Source organism: Xiphophorus maculatus, chromosome 21 (assembly GCF_002775205.1).
Source record: "Xiphophorus maculatus strain JP 163 A chromosome 21, X_maculatus-5.0-male, whole genome shotgun sequence".
Lineage (NCBI taxonomy): Eukaryota > Metazoa > Chordata > Actinopteri > Cyprinodontiformes > Poeciliidae > Xiphophorus > Xiphophorus maculatus.
This window is the reverse complement of record NC_036463.1, coordinates 21,279,830-21,304,161: the sequence shown is the minus strand read 5'-3', so window position 1 is coordinate 21,304,161 and position 24,332 is coordinate 21,279,830. Positions and strand designations below refer to the sequence as shown.

General features: G+C 38.5%; 3 protein-coding genes across 3 annotated transcripts; all 3 read left to right on the top strand.

The window, feature by feature from the left end:
- LOC111606274 (myeloid cell surface antigen CD33-like) lies at window positions 1–5,005 on the top strand. Its single transcript, XM_023326737.1, has 8 exons — window positions 1–35; window positions 379–468; window positions 650–1,045; window positions 1,359–1,661; window positions 1,738–1,917; window positions 2,204–2,267; window positions 4,049–4,088; window positions 4,772–5,005. The coding sequence occupies exons 2-8, from the start codon at window positions 384–386 to the stop codon at window positions 5,003–5,005; spliced, it is 1,302 nt and encodes a 433-aa protein (XP_023182505.1). The 5' UTR covers window positions 1–35; window positions 379–383.
- A 5,517-nt stretch (window positions 5,006–10,522) lies between these two features.
- Window positions 10,523–13,979, top strand: LOC102236589 (myeloid cell surface antigen CD33-like). The gene is made up of 8 exons (XM_014470960.2): window positions 10,523–10,557; window positions 10,904–10,993; window positions 11,175–11,570; window positions 11,782–12,084; window positions 12,161–12,328; window positions 13,301–13,388; window positions 13,481–13,517; window positions 13,935–13,979. Exons 2-8 carry the CDS (start codon window positions 10,909–10,911, stop codon window positions 13,977–13,979), a joined length of 1,122 nt encoding a protein of 373 aa, XP_014326446.2. The 5' UTR covers window positions 10,523–10,557; window positions 10,904–10,908.
- A 1,826-nt stretch (window positions 13,980–15,805) lies between these two features.
- On the top strand, window positions 15,806–20,858 carry LOC102236850 (sialic acid-binding Ig-like lectin 13). Its single transcript, XM_014470961.2, has 10 exons — window positions 15,806–15,828; window positions 16,095–16,147; window positions 16,823–16,910; window positions 17,093–17,611; window positions 17,904–18,203; window positions 18,280–18,534; window positions 18,657–18,692; window positions 19,071–19,155; window positions 20,440–20,479; window positions 20,628–20,858. The coding sequence occupies exons 3-10, from the start codon at window positions 16,826–16,828 to the stop codon at window positions 20,643–20,645; spliced, it is 1,338 nt and encodes a 445-aa protein (XP_014326447.1). The 5' UTR covers window positions 15,806–15,828; window positions 16,095–16,147; window positions 16,823–16,825; the 3' UTR covers window positions 20,646–20,858.
- Window positions 20,859–24,332: the final 3,474 nt, after the last annotated feature.

Below are 24,332 nucleotides of genomic sequence, written 5' to 3'. Positions count from 1 at the left end.
ACTGTTGCCAACAATTTTTGATACAAACATATTTGGTAAGAAAAATAATTATTATACTGATTATAAAATGTAGGTTTTATTAACTTAAAACTTTGAATGTTTCCTCTTTCAAAAGTGTTAAAGTCTTAAAATTCACTTTGATAAAATGAGCTTGTAGTTTTCTTTGGGTCGGTGGTTTTGGTAAAAGAACAAAGTTTACAGAATTACATTTCTGAATATGATGTTTTTTAAAACCACTTTAATGGAAACAGAACTTTTTCATGCATTTTGTTTGGAAGATTTAAAACTGATGTTTCTCTGAGATAACTTGATATTTTGATTAATTATCTGCCTTTATTTAAACTGAAGTCTAAGTTTTTCCTTCATCTTGTCTCTTAGACCTGATGGAGGGATGTAGCAGTGAGATGGCAGCCTTCTCCCAGAACATGCTGACAGTCAGCATGTTACTGAGTGTCTTCTTACTTTCAGGTGAGCTGTTTGTTCTCTCACTTTCATTTGGAGACATTACTGGAAGCCTTTCTAGTCTCAAGTAATGTCTGATCTTGTTTAAAGTAACAGGCTGCAGCTCAGCTGGAGTTCATGGATCAGGAAGTTTTTCTTCAGGAACATTTTGCTCCACATTGTGTCCATCTTTATTCTGCTTTTACAGGAGTTCAGACTGGATGTTATAACAAGGACCCAAACCTCAAAATTACTGCACCAAAGGAGATGGAAGCTCTGAGTGGATCCTGTTTGCTAATCCCATGTAGCTTTAGAGAAATACCAGAGAAACCAGGAGAAAAGTTTGACAACAGCAGAGAAATATTTGGAGTTTGGATTAAAAGTGATTCAGAATTTGAAAATAATAAGAAAAATGTGATTTACAACAGCAGTCGGTCTCAAAACAACTATTCAGTGAACATTTCTGGAAACCTGAGAGAGAAGAACTGCACCAGTGTGTTTTCTAATGTAAAGTCACATCAAACAAACAAATACTTCTTCAGGATGGAGAACGGGCCGTTCAGAGCAACAGCTAACTGTGATCCTGTTAATATAACAGTTAGAGGTGAGAGACTTTGGTTTTTATTTATATGTAATATTATTGTTGAGAGAAAATTAATTATGATGCATTTTTGGTGTAAAACAACAAAATCCATGAATTGAATCATTAGTATAAAGTTAAACATCAACATTATCAGAGTTCAGAGTTTTTAAAAAAGCAGTTTGTGAGCACAAAGTGGATGTCTTAATTAAATGTATTTTTCAATGAGTTCTTACCTGCATATTTATCATTCTCTATTTTTTATGCTCCACATGTCTAAAGTGGAGTCAGTCTGCTGTATCTCATTGTGTAAAATGTGTGTGATGTGAAAACACAGATTCTGCTTGGAGACCCAGGATTGAAATCTCAGGTGACATGAAGGAGAAGAACTCTGTCACCGTAACGTGCTCAGCTCTCACTCCCTGTCCACAATCACCTCCTGGACTCACCTTGAACCTCCAACCAAACCCTCACAGACAGATGGAGAGGAACAAAGATGGAACGTTTACAACTACAATCCAGCAGAACATCACTCTGTCAGAGATCCACGATGGATACAACATCACCTGCTCTGCCAGATATCCTGTGAATGGAGGAAAAAACAAGACAGCAAATACCAAAGTGACTCTCAGTGTTTCTTGTAAGTGATCCTGTCAGAACATCATGGTTCAGCTCTTTTTCATCAATAATCTGAAGGTTTGTTATATTTTCCTCAGATGCTCCCAAAGAAACCTCAGCAGCTAGATGGATGGAGCTGAACTGCTCCAGCAGAGTCAATCCTCCCAGCAGCTGCTTCACCTGGGTTAAAAACAGCAAACATACAGCCATGATAGTAGCTGAAGGAGACGTCAGATTAACCGTCTATAAGGAAGAAACCCACTGCTGTGAGTTCTCTGGTTAGTTCTCTAAAGGTTTTCTCTACTCTTTGCGTCTACAGTTTATGTTTCTGTTTTAAATTATGAAGCCAATATTGCAGTTAAACATGGAACCCAAGTGAAACTTAGTTTAGATTTTTGATAAGTAATTTGTTTTTTTATACATATATATATATATATATATATATATATAACCTTACAGATTACTACAATTCAGTGAAACACATTAAAATTCACACAAACCTGCCTGAATGATCTGAACTTCAAGACATTTTGTCGTCTTCCTGTTTCTTGTTTTTTTCTATAGGTAATCTGCTGATTCCCCTCATTACAGTGACTGCTGTGGCTGTGCTCATCTTCCTGGTTGCATGGTGAGTATCAGGAACTGACTCATGAAGAAAAATGGCTCACCATTTAGAGGTTTCAGTTCAAATTTGGCTTAAAGAGAACTCTGTGTTCTTCTCAACGTTCTGTTTGCTGCAAAAAGTTCTCACTATTCTATTTACAATATATTTTATCTACAGAGAAACTAAGCCAGCAGAGCAGAATTTAGTTGAAAATGAAAAGACAGAAACAAACTTTTTCTATCATCTGTAAAAAATATATAAATACAGTTCACACCTGAATTCTAAAGGTGTGATGTTGTCAGTCAGATTTGAAAAAGATTCATTCTGATATTTCATTTCTCAAAAAGTGCAGCTTGTTGTTTACATGTTAGACAATTAGTCTTTTTTTTCTTTCTACTCACCTAAACGCTGTCCAAAAGAAGAAGGATAAAAGTTAATAGTTAACTGTTCTGCAAATTTAAAAAAACAAAACAACAACATAAATAACCCATCTTGCTCTCTGTGAGAAAAACAAAATCTTCTACAAAACAGAAACAAAGCCTGTTTTGTAGAAGTTCATCCTTGTCTAAAAGAAGCTGAAAAGTGAGAGATTAAAAGCTGGTATTTTCAAGATGTAGAATAGACTTACACAAGGTGAATGTAAGCCGGTGCGGTCTGGAACTGCGCCCTGATAAATGATTCTCCGCCGGTACACAGTACTGAAGAATGGCTACACTAAGGCCGTCATTCAGAACAGCTGCTGTTTGAGTCACGATAGATCTGCTAGTAATTTAAAACAAGATTTAATCTGTTCATAAACAACTTTTTTCTCATTCCGAATCATTTCTGAACTGTCCATGCTGTGTGCTGGAGCCTCTCCTGCTCCAGCAGTCCTCCTCTCTCTGTCCTCTGTCCACTGCAATCGTGTTATATTCTAGAAACATGACAAAAAAAATTATATCATATATATATTATATATATATATATATATATATATATATATATATATATATGTAGATTTTGAAAATCTGGTGAAGCATACGTCATGTTGTGTGAAATGTTGGAGAAGACCCTAATGCAGAGTCAGAGGCAGTGAGTGGATTTTGTTGTTTTAATTACAAATGAACAACAAAAAAATCACAAGGAACACAGGGAGCCAAAGCTGAACAATGCATAATGTGCTTAGGCACAATGAGTGGTGACAGAATCCCGGCGGCGCTCCAGGTAGTCAGCGCCAACAATTCTGGCAAAACAATTCTCCAATGAGCAATCGAGCTGAAGTTTCAAACGTAAAAGCAATACTGCTATAAGATGTCAGACACACCAGGCAATTAAGTCAGTAGATTCAAAGATTTGGATCAATTTGTGTGGAGGACACCAAAAACAAGCCACAATCACAGTGGAAACAGGTCAGGAAGTTCAAACTGCGCTCTGGAGGCGGGGCTTTAAAGAAGTTAGCAGACTTTGGGGCAACACAGGAAGTGGGCCCGCAAAAATAAAAGAGAGAGAGAGAGAACACAAATGGTAAATAGGGAAATGAATTTAACAAGTCACTAGACATAAGGAACATAAAAGAGTTAAAGGTCTAAATTAAGGTAAAACAGAAACAAAACGGATCTAATCAAAGAAAGAGACTAACACATTAAACAAACCCCAAAAGAACACAACGAGCCAGGACAAATTCATTTTATTATTATATTTATCCGAAACTTCACTTTACCTTTTTTGTTCATGTGTCTTGCAAGACAACCTTGACTCTCATCATGTGTCTTCATGTTGTTCCTTGTATCATATGACTATTCTGACTTCTGTTTAATATTTTCTAGGTTTTTGAAGTCCAGGCGTACTGCTGTACAACACAATCAGGTGAGTAAATAACAGGTTATCCTATCCTTGCACTGTGTTCGGATTGAACACAATTTATGAAAAGCATGTCATTAAAATCCTCCTTTATCCTCCATACTAAATTTCAGCATAAAGACATAATAATAGATCACAGAGATGTGTTGAAAAACATGAAGTAAATCTTCCTCATTGCTTTTTATTTATGTATTTATGTATTCAGTGTGGAAAACATCCAATGTTAAGAAGTTTTCTATTTAAATTAAATCACCATTGTGACATTCGATGACTCATCTAAAAATGCAAAGTTTAAAAAAACTTGACTGAAACGTAACTTTTTTAAGCTGATCTGAATTTCTGAAAGTTTCTAGTTGGAGTTTTAATCCATGGCTTCCTGTTTCTCTGGGGTGTAAATATGATTTAACACAGACCTATTTACTGTGAGGTCGCTTCAAAAAGGGAAACACAAGAGAACATGCTATAAGCCAGAAAACTGTGACTTGATATCTTCAACCACACTCTGTGCAACAACTGAAACTTTAAACATCTTGAACTGTGACAAACCGGGCTGGATGAGCAAGGTGGAAAAGCGAGTCAACTTTGGGTGCCAAAAATAGACGGGGCTGGTATTTACTAAGAGTATATGTAATATGGATTGATTTCAGATTAGAGGTGAATAAAGTGTTTTTCTGTATATTCTCCGACAGACTAAAGCACCTGAGGAGCCTGGTGTTCAACCACCATCTAATGAAAGGCGGGAAGAACTTCACTATGTGGATGTGAACTTCATAAAGAAACCTACCTGTGCGACAGAGAGTACCAGTAGAGGCCAGCAGGAGACGCTGTACGCCCAGGTCAAAGTGTCTGAGCCAGAGAACGGACCAGCTGAGACTGCTGACAGCTCAGATCCTTTCTACTCTACGGTACAGAAACCTGGCTGAACTCTGTTCTTATTACTCACAGTCAGTGACAGGAGTCCTAAGACAACAATAATGTGCTTGTTTGGGTTTTTTTTCTGATTCTTTTTTTTTAATTATTTTTAGTTTGGATGTTTCGGTACTGATGTGGTGTGAGAGTGATCTGTATAGTTTGCAGGTTTTTGAAGTTTAAATTATCTTCTGATCTTTGTTGTATTTTATTTTCATTATTTACTGCAAAGTAAGCAATTATCTCAATATTTGCATGTTTAATATTTGCACTTAAATAAACAGTGTCTAGATACAGTTTTTACATTTGTTTAGCAGAGTATAATTTCAATTATTGTGCACAATGGTCAATTTATACGGGAATCTATAGACGAAATATTATCTGCCCTCCAAGGAGCATGCTGGGAGCTCTGTTTGTTGAACAAGGAAACATGGTTTTAATGGAGTGAAGAAGGCAATGAAATGACAATACAGCCAAAAAAAGGAACTAAGAAAAGTAAAAACTAAAGTAAGTCCTGTAATTAAGGATCCTTCAGAAACCCTTAAAGTCCAATACAGGCAGCAACCATTTAGACTAAACCTCCAGGTTTCTCCCCTGTAGTGTAAGGCTACAGGGAGCCTTACACTGGCTTCCTGAATAAACTTTAAAATACTGTTAGTTTATAAATCACTGAATGGTTTAGCACCACAATACATTAAATATCTGCTGCTGTTGCATGAACCTTTCAGAACCTCTCAGGTCTTCTGGTTATGGCTCTGCTCTGCATCCCCAGAACCAGAATCAAACATGGAGAAGCAGCATTCAGCTTCTATAAAACTATATAACAAACTTCTAGAAAACTGCAAACACTGCGTTATTTTAAATTTAACCGCCTGGTTAGAGTTGCATTTGAAAAATTATCAATGGAACATTAATCATCAATCTGACATGTAACCATGACACTTGATAAAATGTAGTGTTTCAACTGTTGACCGTGTCTTCTATGACTTTGTATTTTTATGCTGCTAAATATTTTGAACGGCCTTGTTGCTGAAATGTGCTACAGAAAAAAACCTGATTGATTGATGATTAATTCCTTCCTGGCTTCACTCCTTCAACAGGCATCTCCTGCAATGAACAGAACAGAACCAGAACTCATAGATTGGCAAGTGGGAAATTAGCCTGACAGGCTCTGGGCAACTCCTCCAGAAGGAAAATACCAGAGATGTCTCCCCTTTCCTCCTAATTTTGTCTCTAAATGTCTTTTCCACCACACACTGGTTTTTGCCAGAATAATCAACAGGGCAAGACTCATGTTTTAAATTAAAAGCATACAACTATAACGACATTAAAAATAACTAAAGAGTTTTATCCTGTGACAAATGTCTAAATGAGGGAGGTTAACTTCCTTCTGTCTGACATCATCCTCAGACTGAGATATGAAACGTCTTCCTTCAGTCTTACCACTTCCTCTATTATTAACTTCTCATTGCATAATATGAAAAATAATTCGATGAAGCTTGGCAACCACACGGTGCCTTAGAAAGAGAGACCCAAACAAAAACACACAGGGAGAGTCAGGAGAGTACTTTGATACTTGCTCCTGGTTGTCCTAGAGTCTCCAGGACAGGTTGTCCTCTGGAACACTGGAGGACAACCTGTGGGTCCCAAGATCCAAAGGTGGAACCTTGACGGATGACCTAGAGACAACAGTATTAAGCAAGAAAACCCTGCACACCAGCAAAGAGATCCAAAAATACTGGCTCAACTTCTGGTCTAGAATCCTTTGAAGCAGAAAAATCAGAACCAGGATGGCAAGACAGCTCAACAAGAATTCAGTAGGATGATCTGTTTAGAGGGCAGAGGAAGTTGATCTCATTTGGAGATATATATATGTATATATATAATATATATATAATCCCCATATATATACAATACAGACCAAAAGTTTGGACACACCTTCTAATTCAATGGGTTTTCTTTATTTTCATGACTATTTATAAGGCAATAAATCCCACTTATTAACCTGACAGGGCAGGTTGACCTATGAAGTGAAAACCATTTCAGGTGACGACCTCTTGAAGCTCATCAAGAAAATGCAGAGTGTGTGCAAAGCAGTAATCACAGCTAAAGGTTGCTACTTTGAAGAAACTAGAATATAAGGGCTATTTTCAGTTGTTTTATACTTTTTTGTTTAGTGCATATTTCCACATGTGTTATTCATAGTTTTGATGCCTTCAGTGAGAATCTACAATGTCAATAGTCATGAAAATAAAGGAAACTCATTCAATTAAAAGGTGTGTCCAAACTTTTGGTCTGTACTGTATATATGGGGATTTTGGTCTTTGTATGGAGTCTCTGTTGTCTGCTGCTTCCTTCATCATCCATCAGAGGGTGCCAAGAGCCCGGCTGCTTGATAGGCACACCTGTGATCAATCACCTCTTCATCTAGGAGTATAAGAGGAGCGTTCTGCCAGCACTTTGACACCTGAGTGTTTGCCAGTTATGGTACTCTGAGCCCTTCTGAGTGTACCTCCAAGTTTTCTTTGCCTAATGTTTGTAACATTTACCTGGTGCTCCATTCTCAGGTGTTTCCTCGTGGCAGTGTTGTAGTCAAGACCACCTAACTCGAGACCAAGACAAGACCAGAGTGTACCGAGACCGAGACAAGACCAAGACTTTTAGGGTCCAAGACCAAGTCAAGACCACGACCAAGGGAAGACCAAGACCAGCGCCTTGCGCTACATGACACAATAAAATATGAATGATCAAAATTGCTAATCAAATTGATCTGAAAGATTCACATAACCATAAAAACACCTAGATTTTAAATACTTAGAGCTGAAATAAATGTAACCAATATTAAAAGCAGTACAAACTCTTTGTTCTGCTTATCTAAAAAGATAACGACCTGGGCATTTGCCATCATGGCAGACACTACAGCTGCCACTTTGAATGCAAAAGGGCATGGCAAGGGGCATGCTCTGCATGCTCTTTTGTTCTTGTGTTTTATTTATTTGCTAATTAAATAAATATCAATATATATAATTAAATAATGATAACTACTACAGTATACGCAGAGCATTACAAGATCAAAGAACGGCTCTCAGTGAGGCTCCAGTCCTGTCTTCTTAGTAAAGAAAAGTTCAGAAGACTTTGTGAATGTCATGTCACTAAATTGCAAACTTTTGGACACAGTGTTGTCCCATATATGCGACAAGTTAGTCAACACCTCCGCACAATAATTCAGCGTAGTGAGTTACTTTTTTTATCACAAATGCTTATGTGTCTCTGTACAGGTAGCTTTGCCAACATCACGTCAACGGAGCTTACCTTTCTTTGAGCTTCTTTTCTAAGTGACGAAAACAGTTAGACGTGGTCCTCACCGTCTGTGAAAGCAAAGCGCTGCTGAATTAGCTGTCGCCATCGGATTTCTTATGTTTTATGCAGCGCAATTAGACGGCGATTAGACGGACATCTTCCGCCGCTCAAAGAAACCATGTCTTGGAGCGGCGCGCGCGAGTGAAAGGTGGGGAGGCAGTGGGAGGAGAAACAGAAACACGTCATTAGTACGTCACGTTATTGCTAGGATTTTAATCGGTGCGTTTTGCATCCATTGAAAACAAATATGTTAACAAATAAACTGGACAGTTTGCTGTAAGTTTAGTGATACTTCCACAGTTGCGGTCTTGACTGGCCTTGAAATAAAATCCCGAGTCCTCCGCAACCCGAGACCGAGACAAGACCGACACCAAATGCGGTCGAGTCCGAGACGAGACAGAGACCATCACAAAATGGCCTCGAGACCAAGACCGGTCTCCTACTACAACCATGCCTTGTGGCGCCTTGGATCTTAACCACTGGTTGCCCGAGTCCATCTACTCCTCTCTGAAGATTCTCCGATAGTTCCTCGACTTCTGGCTGGCTATCGGATCACTCCTCTCAAGAACTTACCTGTCTGCCCTCCACCGCAAGCGTCTTCCGTCTACTTACAAAGAACTCTCCACCGGAACCACACACTGGAACCTGGATCATCTTAAGGACCCCCTGATAATAGTCCACAGTCCCAGAGACCACAGTACTTCTCCCCCTGGAGGAACCTAACCTCTTCACCAAGTAAGATCATTCCATTTCTCAGACTTCAACCTGTCCAACTTTCCATCAACTCACCATCTCTCTCCCACTGCCTTCAGAGTTCTGATGACCCCGGCTTCCCATCCACGGGACAAGAACCAAACAATCTCACATTTCATCATTGTTTAAATAAACTATCTGATTTTCTGATTGTGTTCTGTATGTGGGTAAAAAGACATGAACCCAACATGGCAACATTGGTGGTATAACCAGAGTAAGTCCAGCTGCCGTCTATTCAAGCACCTAAAAAGGACAAAGACAGCTTCTGAGTCACAACCACAGAAGCTGTGGTTGTGACGACAATGCGCTGAAAATAGGTCTTCCTGCTTGGAAGTGTGAATAAAACCCTTTTTTTTGCACAGCAGAAATATGAACAATCTAATACTGCATTTTAGATTAGTAGAAGCAGTGGGTCAAAAAGTAAACGGTAAGTTGGGGACTGAGAGAGGAAAAGACTTGAAGTTGATCTGAGAAGTTTATTAAAATAGTAAAGTAATATAGATGTCTGAGTTTGTAAGAAAACGTCATCTAAAATGTCTTCTCACTCTGATTAGATGCATTTGAATCTGATGCTCTTGACTTCCTCCATATGTTGAGAGCAGGAGGAGTGTACAGTAGTCTGTGTGCATTTAGACGACATTTAGCTCTAAACAGGTGTGGATGTGAGCTGGTTCTGACCAGTTAAGCCCCAAAAGGATCACATTTATAAAAGGTTTCCTGAATAACTTGGTATAAACAGAGATCTTTGATGTCTCTAATGTGATTGATTATATCCTTAAATGTAGAAAGATTTGCTCCTTATTTGTTGTGACACTTTCACTTAAAAGGTTTCTGTGTACTAAATTCTTCATGTTCCTTTAGGTAAGCAGCTTCATCTAAACATGTTTGACATTAGCTTATTGTGTTTCAACCAGCCTTTGTCTGTTGCTGCTTCCGCAGCATGCAGGGTTACAACGATTAAGACTTCATTCAGTTTCAGTGATGCTTAAAAAAAACTGGTTTCTGCAACATCTCTTAAATGGTGTTTTGTTCAAAACACACAAACTGAGATGTTGAAATAAAATATTATTACTACATTTTTTCAGTTTATCTGCAGGAAAACTAATTGTTTGCTTGTTAACCTCTCTCTCCTCACGTTGGTGAGATGTGAAGTGAAGGACTGAGAAAAACAGAGCAGAGGAAGTTGGTTCTTTGTTTTCTCTGTCACTGGTGTCTTGATATTTTTTATAAACTCTTATGTTTTCTAGTCTGTTCCATGTTTTGTTTCTGTTAACCTTCCTTTTTTTTCTTCACTCACATTTTTAGAATAGAACAAATGTTCACACCCACAGAGGGTTAAAAAAAACTTCCTCTTCCAGTGAAAGGCAGAACGTTTTCTGTAGATTTGCTTTTAGACAGAAGGATTTCCTGCTGGCTGAACTGTTGCCAACAATTTTTGATACAAACATATTTGGTAAGAAAAATAATTATTATACTGTTTTTAAAATGTAGGTTTTATTAACTTAAAACTTTGAATGTTTCCTCTTTGAAAAGTGTTAAAGTCTTAAAATTCACTTTGATAAAATGAGCTTGTAGTTTTCTTTGGGTCGGTGGTTTTGGTAAAAGAACAAAGTTTACAGAATTACATTTCTGAATATGATGTTTTTTAAAACCACTTTAATAATGGAAACAGAACTTTTTTATTCGTTTTGTTTGAAAGATTTAAAACTGACGTTTCTCTGAGATAATTTGATATTTTGATTAATTATCTGCCTTTATTTAAACTGAAGTCTAAGTTTTTCCTTCATCTTGTCTCTTAGACCTGATGGAGGGATGTAGCAGTGAGATGGCAGCCTTCTCCCAGAACATGCTGACAGTCAGCATGTTACTGAGTGTCTTCTTACTTTCAGGTGAGCTGTTTGTTCTCTCACTTTCATTTGGAGACATTACTGGAAGCATTTCTAGTCTCAAGTAATGTCTGATCTTGTTTAAAGTAACAGGCTGCAGCTCAGCTGGAGTTCATGGATCAGGAAGTTTTTCTTCAGGAACATTTTGCTCCACATTGTGTCCTTCTTTATTCTGCTTTTACAGGAGTTCAGACTGGATGTACTGACAAGAACCCAAACCTGAAAATTACTGCACCAGAGGAGATGGAAGCTCTGAGTGGATCCTGTTTGCTAATCCCATGTAGCTTTAGAGAAATACCAGAGAAACCAGGAGAAAAGTTTGACAACAGCAGAGAAATATTTGGAGTTTGGATTAAAAGTGTTTCAGCATTTGAAAATAATAAGAAAAATGTGATTTACAACAGCAGTCAGTCTCAAAACAGCTATGCAGTGAACATTTCTGGAAACCTGAGAGAGAAGAACTGCACCAGTGTGTTTTCTAATGTAAAGTCAAATCAAACAGACAAATACTTCTTCAGGATGGAGAACTGGCCGTTCAGAGCAACAGCTAAATGTGATCCTGTTAATATAACAGTTAGAGGTGAGAGACTTTGGTTTTTATTTATATGTAATATTATTGTTGAGAGAAAATTAATTATGATGCATTTTTGGTGTAAAACAACAAAATCCATGAATTGAATCAGTTCTTACCTTCATATTTATAATTCTCTATTTTTTATGCTCCACATGTCTAAAGTGGAGTCAGTCTGCTGTATCTCACTGTGTAAAATGTGTGTGATGTGAAAACACAGATTCTGCTTGGAGCCCCAGGATTGAAATCTCAGGTGACATGAAGGAGAAGAACTCTGTCACCGTAACGTGCTCAGCTCTCACTCCCTGTCCACAATCACCTCCTGGACTCACCTTGAACCTCCAACCAAACCCTCACAGACAGATGGAGAGGAACAAAGATGGAACGTTTACAACTACAATCCAGCAGAACATCACTCTGTCAGAGATCCACGATGGATACAACATCACCTGCTCTGCCAGATATCCTGTGAAAGGAGGAAAAAACAAGACAGCAAATACAAAAGTGACTCTCAGTGTTTCCTGTAAGTGATCCTGTCAGAACATCATGGTTCAGCTGGTTCTCATCAATAATCTGAAGGTTTGTTATATTTTCCTCAGATGCTCCCAAAGAAACCTCAGCAGCTAGATGGATGGAGCTGAACTGCTCCAGCAGAGTCAATCCTCCCATCAGCTGCTTCACCTGGGTTAAAAACAGCAAACATACAGCCATGATAGTAGCTGAAGGAGACGTCAGATTAACCGTCTATGAGGAAGAAACCCACTGCTGTGAGTTCTCTGGTTAGTTCTCTACTGAAGGTAGCCTGAAGGTTTTGTGGTCAACATTTATTGTTGTTCAACATTCTGTTACAAAATTTGATTGTTTTAACAGAATGTTGAACATTCTGTTACAAGAACATTCCAAGGTCCTTTGCTCTTACAACAAGAACGCAAATACTTGCATAGTGCCTTGCAAGGTATTTTGTCCTTTAAAACCTTCAGATGTTTGAGAATATTGTGTAAAAGTGATGTAAGGAACAACCATCACCATGGAGACCAAGGATCACAGCAGATAGTTCAGGATGAAAGTTATGGAGAAGTTTAAAGTAGGGTAGTGGCAGGATTATCCTGTGGGCCTGCTGATAGTCAGTGGAGCTAAATCCTGTTAGAGGTTGTGAAAGACATGAGGCTGCGGTGGAGGTTTACCTTCTAGCTGTTCAACAAACCTCAACATCCTGTTACGATTAGTGAAGGCGGAGATAAGGAAGAGCCGAAATGTGAACGGCAGTGTGGCATGTTGAAGATTAATTTAAGCTTAAAGACTTGACTTGGACCAAGAACAAGGTATCATCTCAAGGATCAAGTATTAATATTTACGTCTTCATTCCTAAAAATGTCTTTAACCCTGAAACATTTTCTTTCCTCCTCACAGCTTCTAATAATTTTGTGTTGGTTTATCACAAACTCAACAAGTTGGTGTTTGCATTGAGACGAAATATAAAAGTGCTTTAGCGGTATGAATAATTTTGCAAGGTACTTTAGTAATGGACAAATCATAAATGTAGAAATGCTCTAACATGTTTTCACCTGATTCACTTTGTCTCATTTCTGCCTCCTTTCATTTGCGCCTGCATCAGCTCTGTCAGTGTTTCTTTAGCTTCTGTCAGAATATTTCTTGATATTTGATTTACAAGTTTCTGATCATCGAGGACCAAAACATTTTCCTCCTCAGGGAAGGTCAAATGTTTTCTCTTTTTACAGATAATCGACAGTTTTGGGATCATGTCTACATTGCAGTAAAGATCCTGGGTCTTGTGACTCTCTGCTGTTTGACGATCATCGTAGAGTGGTGAGACACTTTCTAAAAGTTCATAATTTGCTGCCATACAGCAGTGAGTATTGTTTTAAATATCATTGTGTTCTGCTTTTCTCCTCTATCAGTTGGTCTAGATCAGTATTGACCAACAAACAAAAGAAGGTGAGCAAATCATCCAGCAATTTTCATTTTTTCACTGGTATAAAAGAAACATTCAGATTTCTAACTTGTATTAAAGCAGGAAAAACGATCCAATAATTTCCTGCTAAGGTCTCCTCTGACATTGGAGCCATTTGTTTTTGGCTCACCTGTTGGGTGTCCTCTTTTACAGTCTTAAACAGAAGATGTCTTTAGATGATAACCCTGGTGATTATTATATGTTCTTTCATTAAAATGATTTATAGAAAATGGATTCTGTTAGTGAACCAGCTGAGATGGTGGAGTTTGTAGTTTTATTTCTGTTTTTATAGTAATGCCGAAACAGACGGGACCTCGTGTACTGCAGCCGTTTTGTTACAGCAGATGCTTGTCGCTGCAGTGAATTCACACCAGGACCTTCCTGCTGTCTCACTTCCACAGGACGCAGAAGAAGCAGATGACAACAACAGAGTGACGGAGATCTGAGCTTCATGAGGAGACCAGGAAAGACGCCCTGTTCACTGTTCACACAATCCTTCTTCAGTTCGTTCTGATGTCGGTTTACATCACACAGCTGTTCTCACTTTCAGAAGTCTTTCTTATTTCCTACACACAGGTCTAATCCTCATATTGGTCTACATATTTAAAATCTGAGTTCAAATGAAATGTTTGCGAGTCAATTAGGAGTATTTCTTCAGTATATTCTAGTCAGACTCACACTGTGAGTCTGACTAGTACTGACAGTACTAGCTGTCAGTAGTATATTGACACAATACACCTGTGGTGTTTACGTGAGATATTAAATGTTGCAGGAAGATTTTTATAGATAAAACTTGGCAGCAATAAATGAGCAGGGAATATTTTGGATATTACCTGATGCATGTAGAACAAAGCTGGGCTAAACTCTTTAAACATACGCCTCTAACAGCACAACCTCCCAAAGTATCATCCCACATTGTTTAATGTAAGCTCTTCTACTCTACTTGTATTCCGTGCTTTAATAAATTCTCAATTTGGCATGAAAACATTGGTTTCTCCATGAATGTTGTACATTATCTTTTACCAGACTGATCTCTTAGGGCAGGGCTGTGAACTCATTTCCATTTTGGGCCGTATCATAGTGAACACCTTCACCTTAACGGGGGCAACAGAATTAATGGTGTCTGGAAAGTCTTTGAGGCAAAAGAGAAAAAATTGACTGACTGAAATAATATTAAAATATTTCCATGAACAATGTGACATTTATTCTGTGTAACTCAAATGTAAAACAAACTGTGTTGGAAGTAATAAGAAGTTGAAGTGACCCTGGCTCGGTAATATTGCCCACAATGCCCTGCAAACACTTTACTGGAGGATAACTATTCTCTTCTTCCGGTGAATAGACCTTTACTTTCTGTCAAATTCCTCTGATGGATTCACGTCATCTGCAGACAACTGAATAAAAGGTCATGTCTGTGAAGTTATTGAATCATTTTCAACTTCAGCTAGGGATTTACCCCTAGAGGCCCCCACATACTCAAGTGAACTAACCTACTCCGTTACCCATACTGTCCGTGGAAAGTTGAGACTTCATAGTCGAGCTGACCTATAATTCTCTCACCACAAATTCCTTCATTTTCCACAATCCTAATAGATACTAGCAGGTTTGATGAGCTATTTGGGCGCCCAGCCCTGTTTCCTCTTCATCCGGAGAGTCTCCACACTCCTGTCAGTGTCTGGGACAGAGAGCGGCAATCACGCTGCGCGTCCTCGCAACTGGCGGCGCGGACTGTCGACCTTATCAGCTCGGTGTCACATGCAAAACGGTTCGACGTGAACACTGTACTCCGCTGAGCAGCTCACCGTAGGACACCGAATATGCGGTCATAAAGATTAATCTTCGTGTGCGCATGTCCGGCGGACGTCTCTGTCGAGTCCGCCATGTTGAATCTGACTCGAATCAATCAAATTACCTGCATCACACTTGGTGTGTGTGTGTTTGGGGGGCAAGGGATGGGAGGGCGGGTGTATGTGTGTGTGTGTGTATAGATAGATAGATAGATAGATAGATAGATAGATAGATAGATAGATAGATAGATAGATAGATAGATAGATAGATAGATAGATAGATAGATAGATAGATAGATAGATAGATAGATAGATAGATATTTTTTATTCATTTTATCTTTTATTATTATATTTATATTATTAATATAACACTTTGGATGGAGTAGCTTGTCAACTAAACGCAATAATCTCTTATGGGCCAATAGAATATTCTATTCTTGACGCTGAGTGGTTACCATAGCAACCAGTAACGGATCATTCCCTTTTTCTGTTGCCGTCTGAAACTGTGGTATGTATGAGGATCAGTTCTGTGTTTTTTTTTACAAGTGTTATATTTTAGCATTTATTTTAGACTAACTTAACTAAATACAGGCCTTCATGTGTATTTTTGCCATGTTTTGTATATGTTTTTAACAGGCATCATAATTAATGTTGTTGTTTTTTGCTGTGTTTAATTTTACAACTGTTAACTGCTGTCAACTGTTCATTGGGAGCCATTGCTGTGTAGTGGGGACTGTTTATGATTATTTATTGGATTTTTTTTTTTATCTATAGGTTCAGAAGCTGCTGCTGATCTTGGCTACTAACTTCACTTTTTCTATTGTTGGGTATGTTTTAATTTTTGATACAAAGTAACGTTTAATTTACTGATTGTGTGATCGTCTTTGAATCTGAAATATATGAGCGATTTCATTTCCTGCACTAAAAACATATAAATTCATTGCTATTTATGTTAAAGATAAGATTATGTGTATTAATGATGTGAATTTATGTCAGACATCACCATTCGCTCACAGTCAGAGCCCCTTTTCCTGTTGCTGACTGCAACTTTGGGGTAAAGGTCACTGAACTGATGTTAATCACCAACTTGATTTTGTTTGTCCTTGTTAGAAAAAAATATGGTGAACCTGCCTGACCTTTGATGAACAAAGAGCTGCCTGCCCATACCTAGAAAAACCCAAGACCTTACAGAAAAATTACTTCCTGTTTGAAACAAAACAAGCAGGAAGTGAAGTTCTTTGAACCAGAGTAATTGTGGGGTTTGTTTTGCTGCTGATCAAAAGAAGACCACAGAGTCTCAGTGAAAATAATGATTGTTCTACTAATTTTGTTAACTGACTGTGTAACGACAGAATTTGGATATTTGGGTTGGAGCCTTTTTCATGCATTTTGTTTGGCGGTTTCAAATTTGACGTTTCTCTGACATAACTTGACATTTTAATTAGTTATCCGCTTTTATTCAAACTGAAGTCTGAATTTTTCTTTCATCTTGTCTCTGTGAGCTGATGGAGGGATATAACAGAGTGATGGCAGCCCTGACCGAGAACGTGCTGACAGTCAGCGTGTTACTGAGTGTCTTCTTTCTTCCAGGTGAGCTGTTTGTTCTCTCACTTTCATTAGACATCACTGGCCGTATTTGTCATCTCGAGAAATAGATTCTGATTTTCTGAAAGGCTCTGCGTGTAACAGGCTGCAGTTTACGGGTCAGGAAGTTTATCCTAAGCAATATTTTGCTTCACATTGTATTAATATTTACTCTGCTTTCACATTAGTTCAGACTGGATGTTCCAAGAACTCATCCCTCGGTATTACTGCACCAAAAACGCTGGAAGGCCTGAGTGGATCCTGTTTGCTCATCCCATGCAGTTTTCTAGTGATGTCAAGAGAAACGTCTGATGAGGAGAGACAAAAATTTGACGTTTCGCTTCAAAGTCACCCAGACTTTGGACAGGATTCACAGAATGTGACTTACAACAGCAGTCACCCAGAAGACGACCATGAAATGAACACGACTGGAAACCTGGAAAGGTTTGACGACAGGAGAGAAACGATTGGCGTTTGGATAACAGACGAACACGGGGTCGAGTCCTTTCCGCAAAATGTGATTTACAACAGCAGTCGGTCACAAAACAGATACACAGTGAACATCATTGGGAACCTGACAGAGAAGAACTGCACCACCCTCTTTTCTAGCATACAACCAATTCAAGCGACGAAATTCTACTTCAGGATGGAGAACGGGCCGTTCAGAGCCACGGCTGTCTGTGATCCTGTTCAAATAACAATGAGAGGTGAGAGACTTTTCGTTTTTATTTATGTGTAATGTTAATGTTGAACAGAGGGAAAAAAAATTATGATGCATTTCCTTTAACTGAGACTTTGTTGTAAAGTTAAACATCAACAGGATCAGAGTTAAAGAAAGCAGTTTGTGAGCACAAAGTGGATGTTTTATCTAAATATATTTTTCAATGAATTCTTACCTTCACTTCTTTATCATTCTCTATTTTTTATGCTCCACATGTCTAAAGTGGAGTCAGTCTGCTGTATCTCACTGTGTAAAATGTGTGTGATGTGAAAACACAGATTCTGCTTGGAGCCCCAGGATTGAAATCTCAGGTGACGTGAAGGAGAAGAACTCTGTCACCGTAACGTGCTCAGCTCTCACTCCCTGTCCACAATCACCTCCTGGACTCACCTTGAACCTCCAACCAAACCCTCACAGACAGATGGAGAGGAACAAAGATGGAACGTTTACAACTATAATCCAGCAGAACATCACTCTGTCAGAGATCCACGACGGATACAACATCACCTGCTCTGCCAGATATCCTGTGAAAGGAGGAAAAAACACAAGAAGGACAAAAGTGGCTCTCAGTGTTTCCTGTAAGTGATCCTGTCAGAACATCATGGTTCATCTGGTTCTCGTCAATAACCATAAGGTGTGTCACATTTTCCTCAGATTCTCCCAAGAACACCTCAGTATCCATCACTTTAACAAAAGGTAGATGGGTGGAGCTGCGTTGCTCCAGCAGAGCCAAGCCTCCCGTCAGCGTCTTCACCTGGTTTGAGAAAACCTCAAATGGAGCCTTGAAAGTAGGTGAAGGAGAAAATTATGGACTCAATGCCACTGAGGAGGAAGCTTATTACTGTGTGGCCATGAATGATGTTGGCAGTCAGACATCTCCAGAGATTCGTCTGATTGCTCCAGTAAAAGGTAAATAGAGAAATATGGAAGGATGTTACTGTGGCTGAGGCACCAAGGGATCATTTGAAAGTTGCAGATGGAAACATATTTAAGCAATCAGATTGATTCAGATTTTGTTTTTCTCCATTAAGCGTATGAGCCAGCTGATGAAATTGCTGAAAGAAAAGGTACTGATCTACTTCACTGAAAAATTTTCTGTTCACTCTTTTTTTTTAATTGTCACAAACTAACTTATTTTCTTTGTCCTTTTTCAGTTTTAAAAAAATAAATTTTATTCCTACCAGTTTAGGGTGGTTGGTGAAGTTTTCCCCAGCATTTGCTCCATACTTTTCTAGACTTATTAAATTTTCAAGTTTTATATTCTACTTCAAAGTAAAGGTTAGCTGTCATTAGCGTTCCAGCCATGCTGAACTTTGCTTTAAAAGTTTGTGGTTATCGAGTGGCAACATGTTGTATGATGTTTTCTCAACAGACTGAACCAGAAATATATGAATTCTAAAAATACCGTGCGTATCTTCAGCTTTTTTCACTATTTATTTTTCCAGGAACTGACTTTTATCAAATTCAGACGACACTGTTTTCAGGGGCAGGGCTCGTTGTCCTTGTCTGCCTGCTCAAAATCGTCATGTGGTGAGTATGAGAATTTGAGTAAGTGTATAAGAAGTGTAGTTGAGTCTGTGCCCAGCATGTACCTGTTTCTACATTTTGTTGAATACTTTCTTATTCCTAATTGTATTAAATTAATTACTTTCCTCCACACAAATCCATCAGTATGAGAGAAAAGAAGTTGTATCTTACACTGAATTCTAACATAATTAGGAAAACATTTCAAACACTGTACAGAAGCATTGTGCTTGTTTTGCTTCCACAGTGGTAAATCGATTCGACTTCTCACTTGGAAGAAGAGAAAATAAAGGCTCTGATGAAGTGCCAGGAGGCTTGGTCCTGTCTGTGCTGGATGGTCAGGCCTCCTACAAGCTGGAAGAATATATAAATGGCCTAGGCTATTGCACAGTTTTCTGATTATAAGATACTTTTTTCCAACTCTAACTACTTCAAAAATAGCAATCCATCATATAAAAGCAATCCTGCAATGTTGTATCAGTAAAGCCGGGTCATGGTCACAGCAGTCTAAGTTTTCCTTTCCCCAGCCTGTTGGGCCAACTCTATGCAGGATAATCCCAAGCCATTCGTCGGCCAGCCAAAGCTTCCCAAACGCTGAACGTCGACTCTGTTCCATTAAATCTATTGTTGTTCAACACAAAAACCACAACCAGAAAGAAAAGTTTGGAATAACTCATCCACTGTATCAAAAGCAGTGTTAATAGCACAGTGTTACACACAGAAACAAAGTCAAATGAAATAGTTTCACAAAGTTGTGTGATAATAAGGAAGGTGGTAGCCTCTACTTTCCACTGATATCGGTTGGGAGAGGACCGGACAACCAGTGGTATATTTTCAGTAGCGTATTTTTGGTAGACTCTGCAATGACGGACTTTTACAGGTGTTTAGATTGCTCTAATATCTAAAAAAGTATTTGTGCATAAATTGTGTTTTAGAGACGGTGACCAGTTAGAAAGATTTGGTCAGCCATTATCTGGGCCCTTAAGCCTATCTAAGCAGAGATTGTGAATTCTTATGCAAATTAGATTTCTCTGTTGTATCTTTTTATCTTAATACATTTACAAAACACCACAAATGTCTTTTTTTGAATAAGGTTATAACAGTTAAAAAATAAATCGCTGTGAATATTTTCCAAATGCGCTGGAGTACTTGAACTTTTTATGTGTAAAAATATCTAGTTGGAGCTCCAAAAAAGTCTGCATCCTACAGACTCACTTACTACTAATTCCAGAACTTGTCTTGTATCATGAAACACAAGAATGATTCTGTCTGTTCTATTATTTCTTCCAGGTATCATAAGATCAAACGTAAAACTCCACAACAGGGCCATGTAAGTGCAGCAATAGACTGTTCTCGTTATAGAGAATGAACAAATGATTTATCAATATGCTCCTTAAATGAGTCAAAATCACCTCTTGGTAACATGACAGGTTTTTTTTTATATGTATATTTCTGTTTTCTCTTCTAACTTCCCACAGACTCCACTTGGTGACTAACTGGGCCTTGAATTGTGAGCCAGTACCACTGAGGGAGCTGTTTAACATGAGGATCTAAACTTCTTGATAAAACAGCTTCCTCCATGCGTAGCAGCAGACGGCGACAGGAGACGACGTACACACAGATCTCCAGATCTCTAAGAAAAAGCAGCTCAGCAGAGTCTGACTGCCCAGAGGTCATCAACACACAAGAGAATAAACATTGACCTCTTTCTGTAGAATGTATGTGTCTTATTGGAAAACCTGTCCTTATTGGAATTTTACAGAAAATTGTTCAAATGATCTGAAGCTCTAATCACGCAAAAAAACAACAACAACATTGGCCTGTTTTTGTAGTAACGGTTATATCTGATCCAATTAATCTGTTTGAAATTTATGCCCAAAATTATTTAGGATTGCTGGAAATAACTATGCAGTTTTTAAACAAAAGTCTTTAAACAATCTTGAAAGAAATCTATAGTCATATTCAAGAGATTAGAATATTTAAAAAGTGCATTTACTTAAATCGCCATTCGTGAAGTGAAACACATTTATATTGATTCTTTACACAGTCTGTTTAAGACGTTACTTCTTTTCATTCTTACAGTTTTGTTGACAGATTATTAAAACACGTCTACAGCCTTCCCAGACCCTTTTGAGTTGGGCTCAAGTTGAGTCCCTGTAAATCTGAAGAAAGGATTTATTTTTCTTTGCAAAAATCCCAAAAGGTTGCACAACTTGTTCTGACAGTTAGCTTGTGCCAAAGAAAGTAATAAAACAAAACAGGGCCTAACTATCATCTAGTGAAAAGTAAAGGAAAAGAAACCTCTGGTGATGTGATCTAACAAAAAGGCTCGCCAAAGCATGAGATGGACGTCACTGACCTACTTATCTAGTGTGTTTAACAGAAAGAACCCCATGTGATGGGAATGTACATGGTACCCCAAACTCCAAAGAGTAAAGCAGCAATACATGTGTCAATTAAAGAGCCAGGACAAGAGTTCAGCGCTGCAGGTGAGCTGCTTATAGGGCTTCCTTGAGTCCTGATTGGTTCCTCTCTAACCCATGAGCCAATCAGGGCAAATTGGCACCAACTTTCACTCTGAATATCAGACCTGCTGCTGTGAAACAACAAACTGTAACAGTGTTACGATGAACAGAGCAGGTAACTTATTATATAGCACTTTGGACAACCATGTTGTTCTCAAATGCTTTGTAAATAAACATAGAATTCTCCAGGGGAAAAAATAACAGAATGATAATAAACATCAGCAGAATCATACATTATGACGCAGCAGAAGAGACCCCTTGGTGTGCTACAGACACAACACGGGGGAAAAAAACTGGCAGGTTTAATCAATTACAACAGAAGACACGAATCGTGACTGGTAAACCACCTTATGTCACCCTGCGTAACACCCAAGGGTGAAACAAATATTAAAACGCAATGAGAATAATCATTCTGTCCTCCACAGACATCCCTCCAAGCAGAGCTGTTGAGGATGAAATCCCTGTGATGGAGTGAGCTTTCAGATCCTCTGGAGGATCCAGCCTGGAGGAAGTAAACGCATGCCAGTTGTGGGCAGGAATGGTGCCCTGGGCAAATCCCTCCTCCTGCCACACTCCAGCCAATCACAATGCAAGCAATTATCTGATTTATTTGGATTTTCTCAACAGCAACTAATGGAAACTTGCTCCATAAAAACATACATAGTAGCAAACTTGCTGAGGGGACAACTAGTAGATAAGATATATTTTATTTTATTTTTCTTGGTTGCCCCACCACTTTCTGATGCCACCCTGGGCAACTGCCCATGACCATGAACGTTATTTAAAAAAGCTTCAGAAAATGTTTTTTGTTTTTTTTTGTCTCAAACCAAACATGTTTGAAGATTCTCAGTTTTCCAAGTTTTTATATTCAGGAAGGTTTCAAACGTTCATTCAGAAATATCTCTCTCCATTCATTTCCTCGTGAGATAATTAGGAGACAGTCGCATGTCCTCATCCAGCCAAGCGGCAACTGGCGTAATTCATGCATGTGAAATTTTGAGCTCATACATGTAGATGTGCACATGTCTGCCAGCATGTTGAAATAGGTTCAACGTGTGTTGCTGTCTGCAGTGATGGGAAACTTTCACCATTCGCTGTCGTTCGTCGCTCCCCATAACATTCTTCTGCAAAATAGAAAATCTGCAGGAGAGAGGCTTTTAGATCTAAACAGGTAGTTTGATTAATCTGCGTTATGTAAAGTGTTATGTAATATTAACGCATTCATTTATTTCATATTAACCCCATGCTTTAAAGCATTGGTGGAGACCGTCCTAATTTTGATGTTCTTCTAGTTGTGAGGTTTGTCAAAATTATTTGATTTTTCCTTTAAAATAATTTTGTTTAGCCAAAATTTCATTTTCTCCCGACATTTATTGCTATATAAGACTTGTTGTGGCTACGTTCACACTGCAGCCTAAAGTGACCCAATTCTGATTTTTTTTTTTTTTTTGTCTTAATGCGACCTGTGTGGTCTTTTCATAACAGTCTCAACAACACAGATTATATTATTATTATTATTATTATTATTATTATTATTATTATTATTATTATTATTATTATTATTATTCGAATACGACCCTGGCCACTAGGACATGTGGTTCTACATCTGATATGTATCTTATCTTTTCAAATGTGACCTGAGTCTCAAGCTCCAGGTCACGTTCATCCAACCTGAACGCCATTGACACTCGACATACGTCACTACAACAACTGCCTCGGTTGTTGTTTTTATTCCCGCTGCGTCCTGATACGCGCAAACGAGAAGGGGAAAAAAAAACAAAAAACAACCATGGCGGACTATAATGGTGGTTAAGTTGTTAATATGCTGACTCCGGTAAGACAACAACTTCTAAATTCTAAGATACGCCCCACCAAAAGACCCCCTGAAGGGAAGAAAAAAAAGATACGCCCCACCGTCACCATCCACGTTTATTTCCGTAAACAATCAGTGCTTCTTTACTTGTTTTCATGGAGGTTGACAAAGCACTGAGCACACTCTCTACGCGGGAGGTTATTGCGCCCTCTGGTGCGCATGCGGGACATTTCAGGTCGTTGCAGTTCCCACCGGAGATCACGGACGAGCCGCACATGTTTGGAAATGCGAAATGAACGCGGCATTTTGGAAGTGACCCAATTCCAAAAATTGGAATTGGGTCACTTCAGTGTGGACGTAACCTATGCTACTCGACAGTTGGTGGTTACCAGAGCAACCGGTAACTTTCAGCTCGTCCCCTTGAACATCTGTAACTGCGGTACGTACTAGGATCGGCTCTGTGTTTTCTTTACAAAGTATTATATTTTAGACAAGTTTAATTCCATATTGTGATTCATGTGTAATTTTGCCATGTTTTGTATATGCTTTAAAAATCAGAATGTTATTTTCTGCTGTGTTTGATGTTAGCTGGTGTCAGCTGTTCAGTGAAGCATTGTTCTGTAGTCGGGACTGTTAATGGTTATTTATTGAATTTTTATTTATTCTTTAGGGGCCGACGCTGCTGGACTGAACCACCAGCTTCACCTTTTTTCCTGTTAGGTATGTTATAAATCATGATACGAAATAATGTTTCATTTGTGTGATAGTCTTTGAATGTTAAATACACTCGTCGGCCACTTTATTAGGTATACCTGTCCACCTGCTCATTATTGTGAATATTAAAT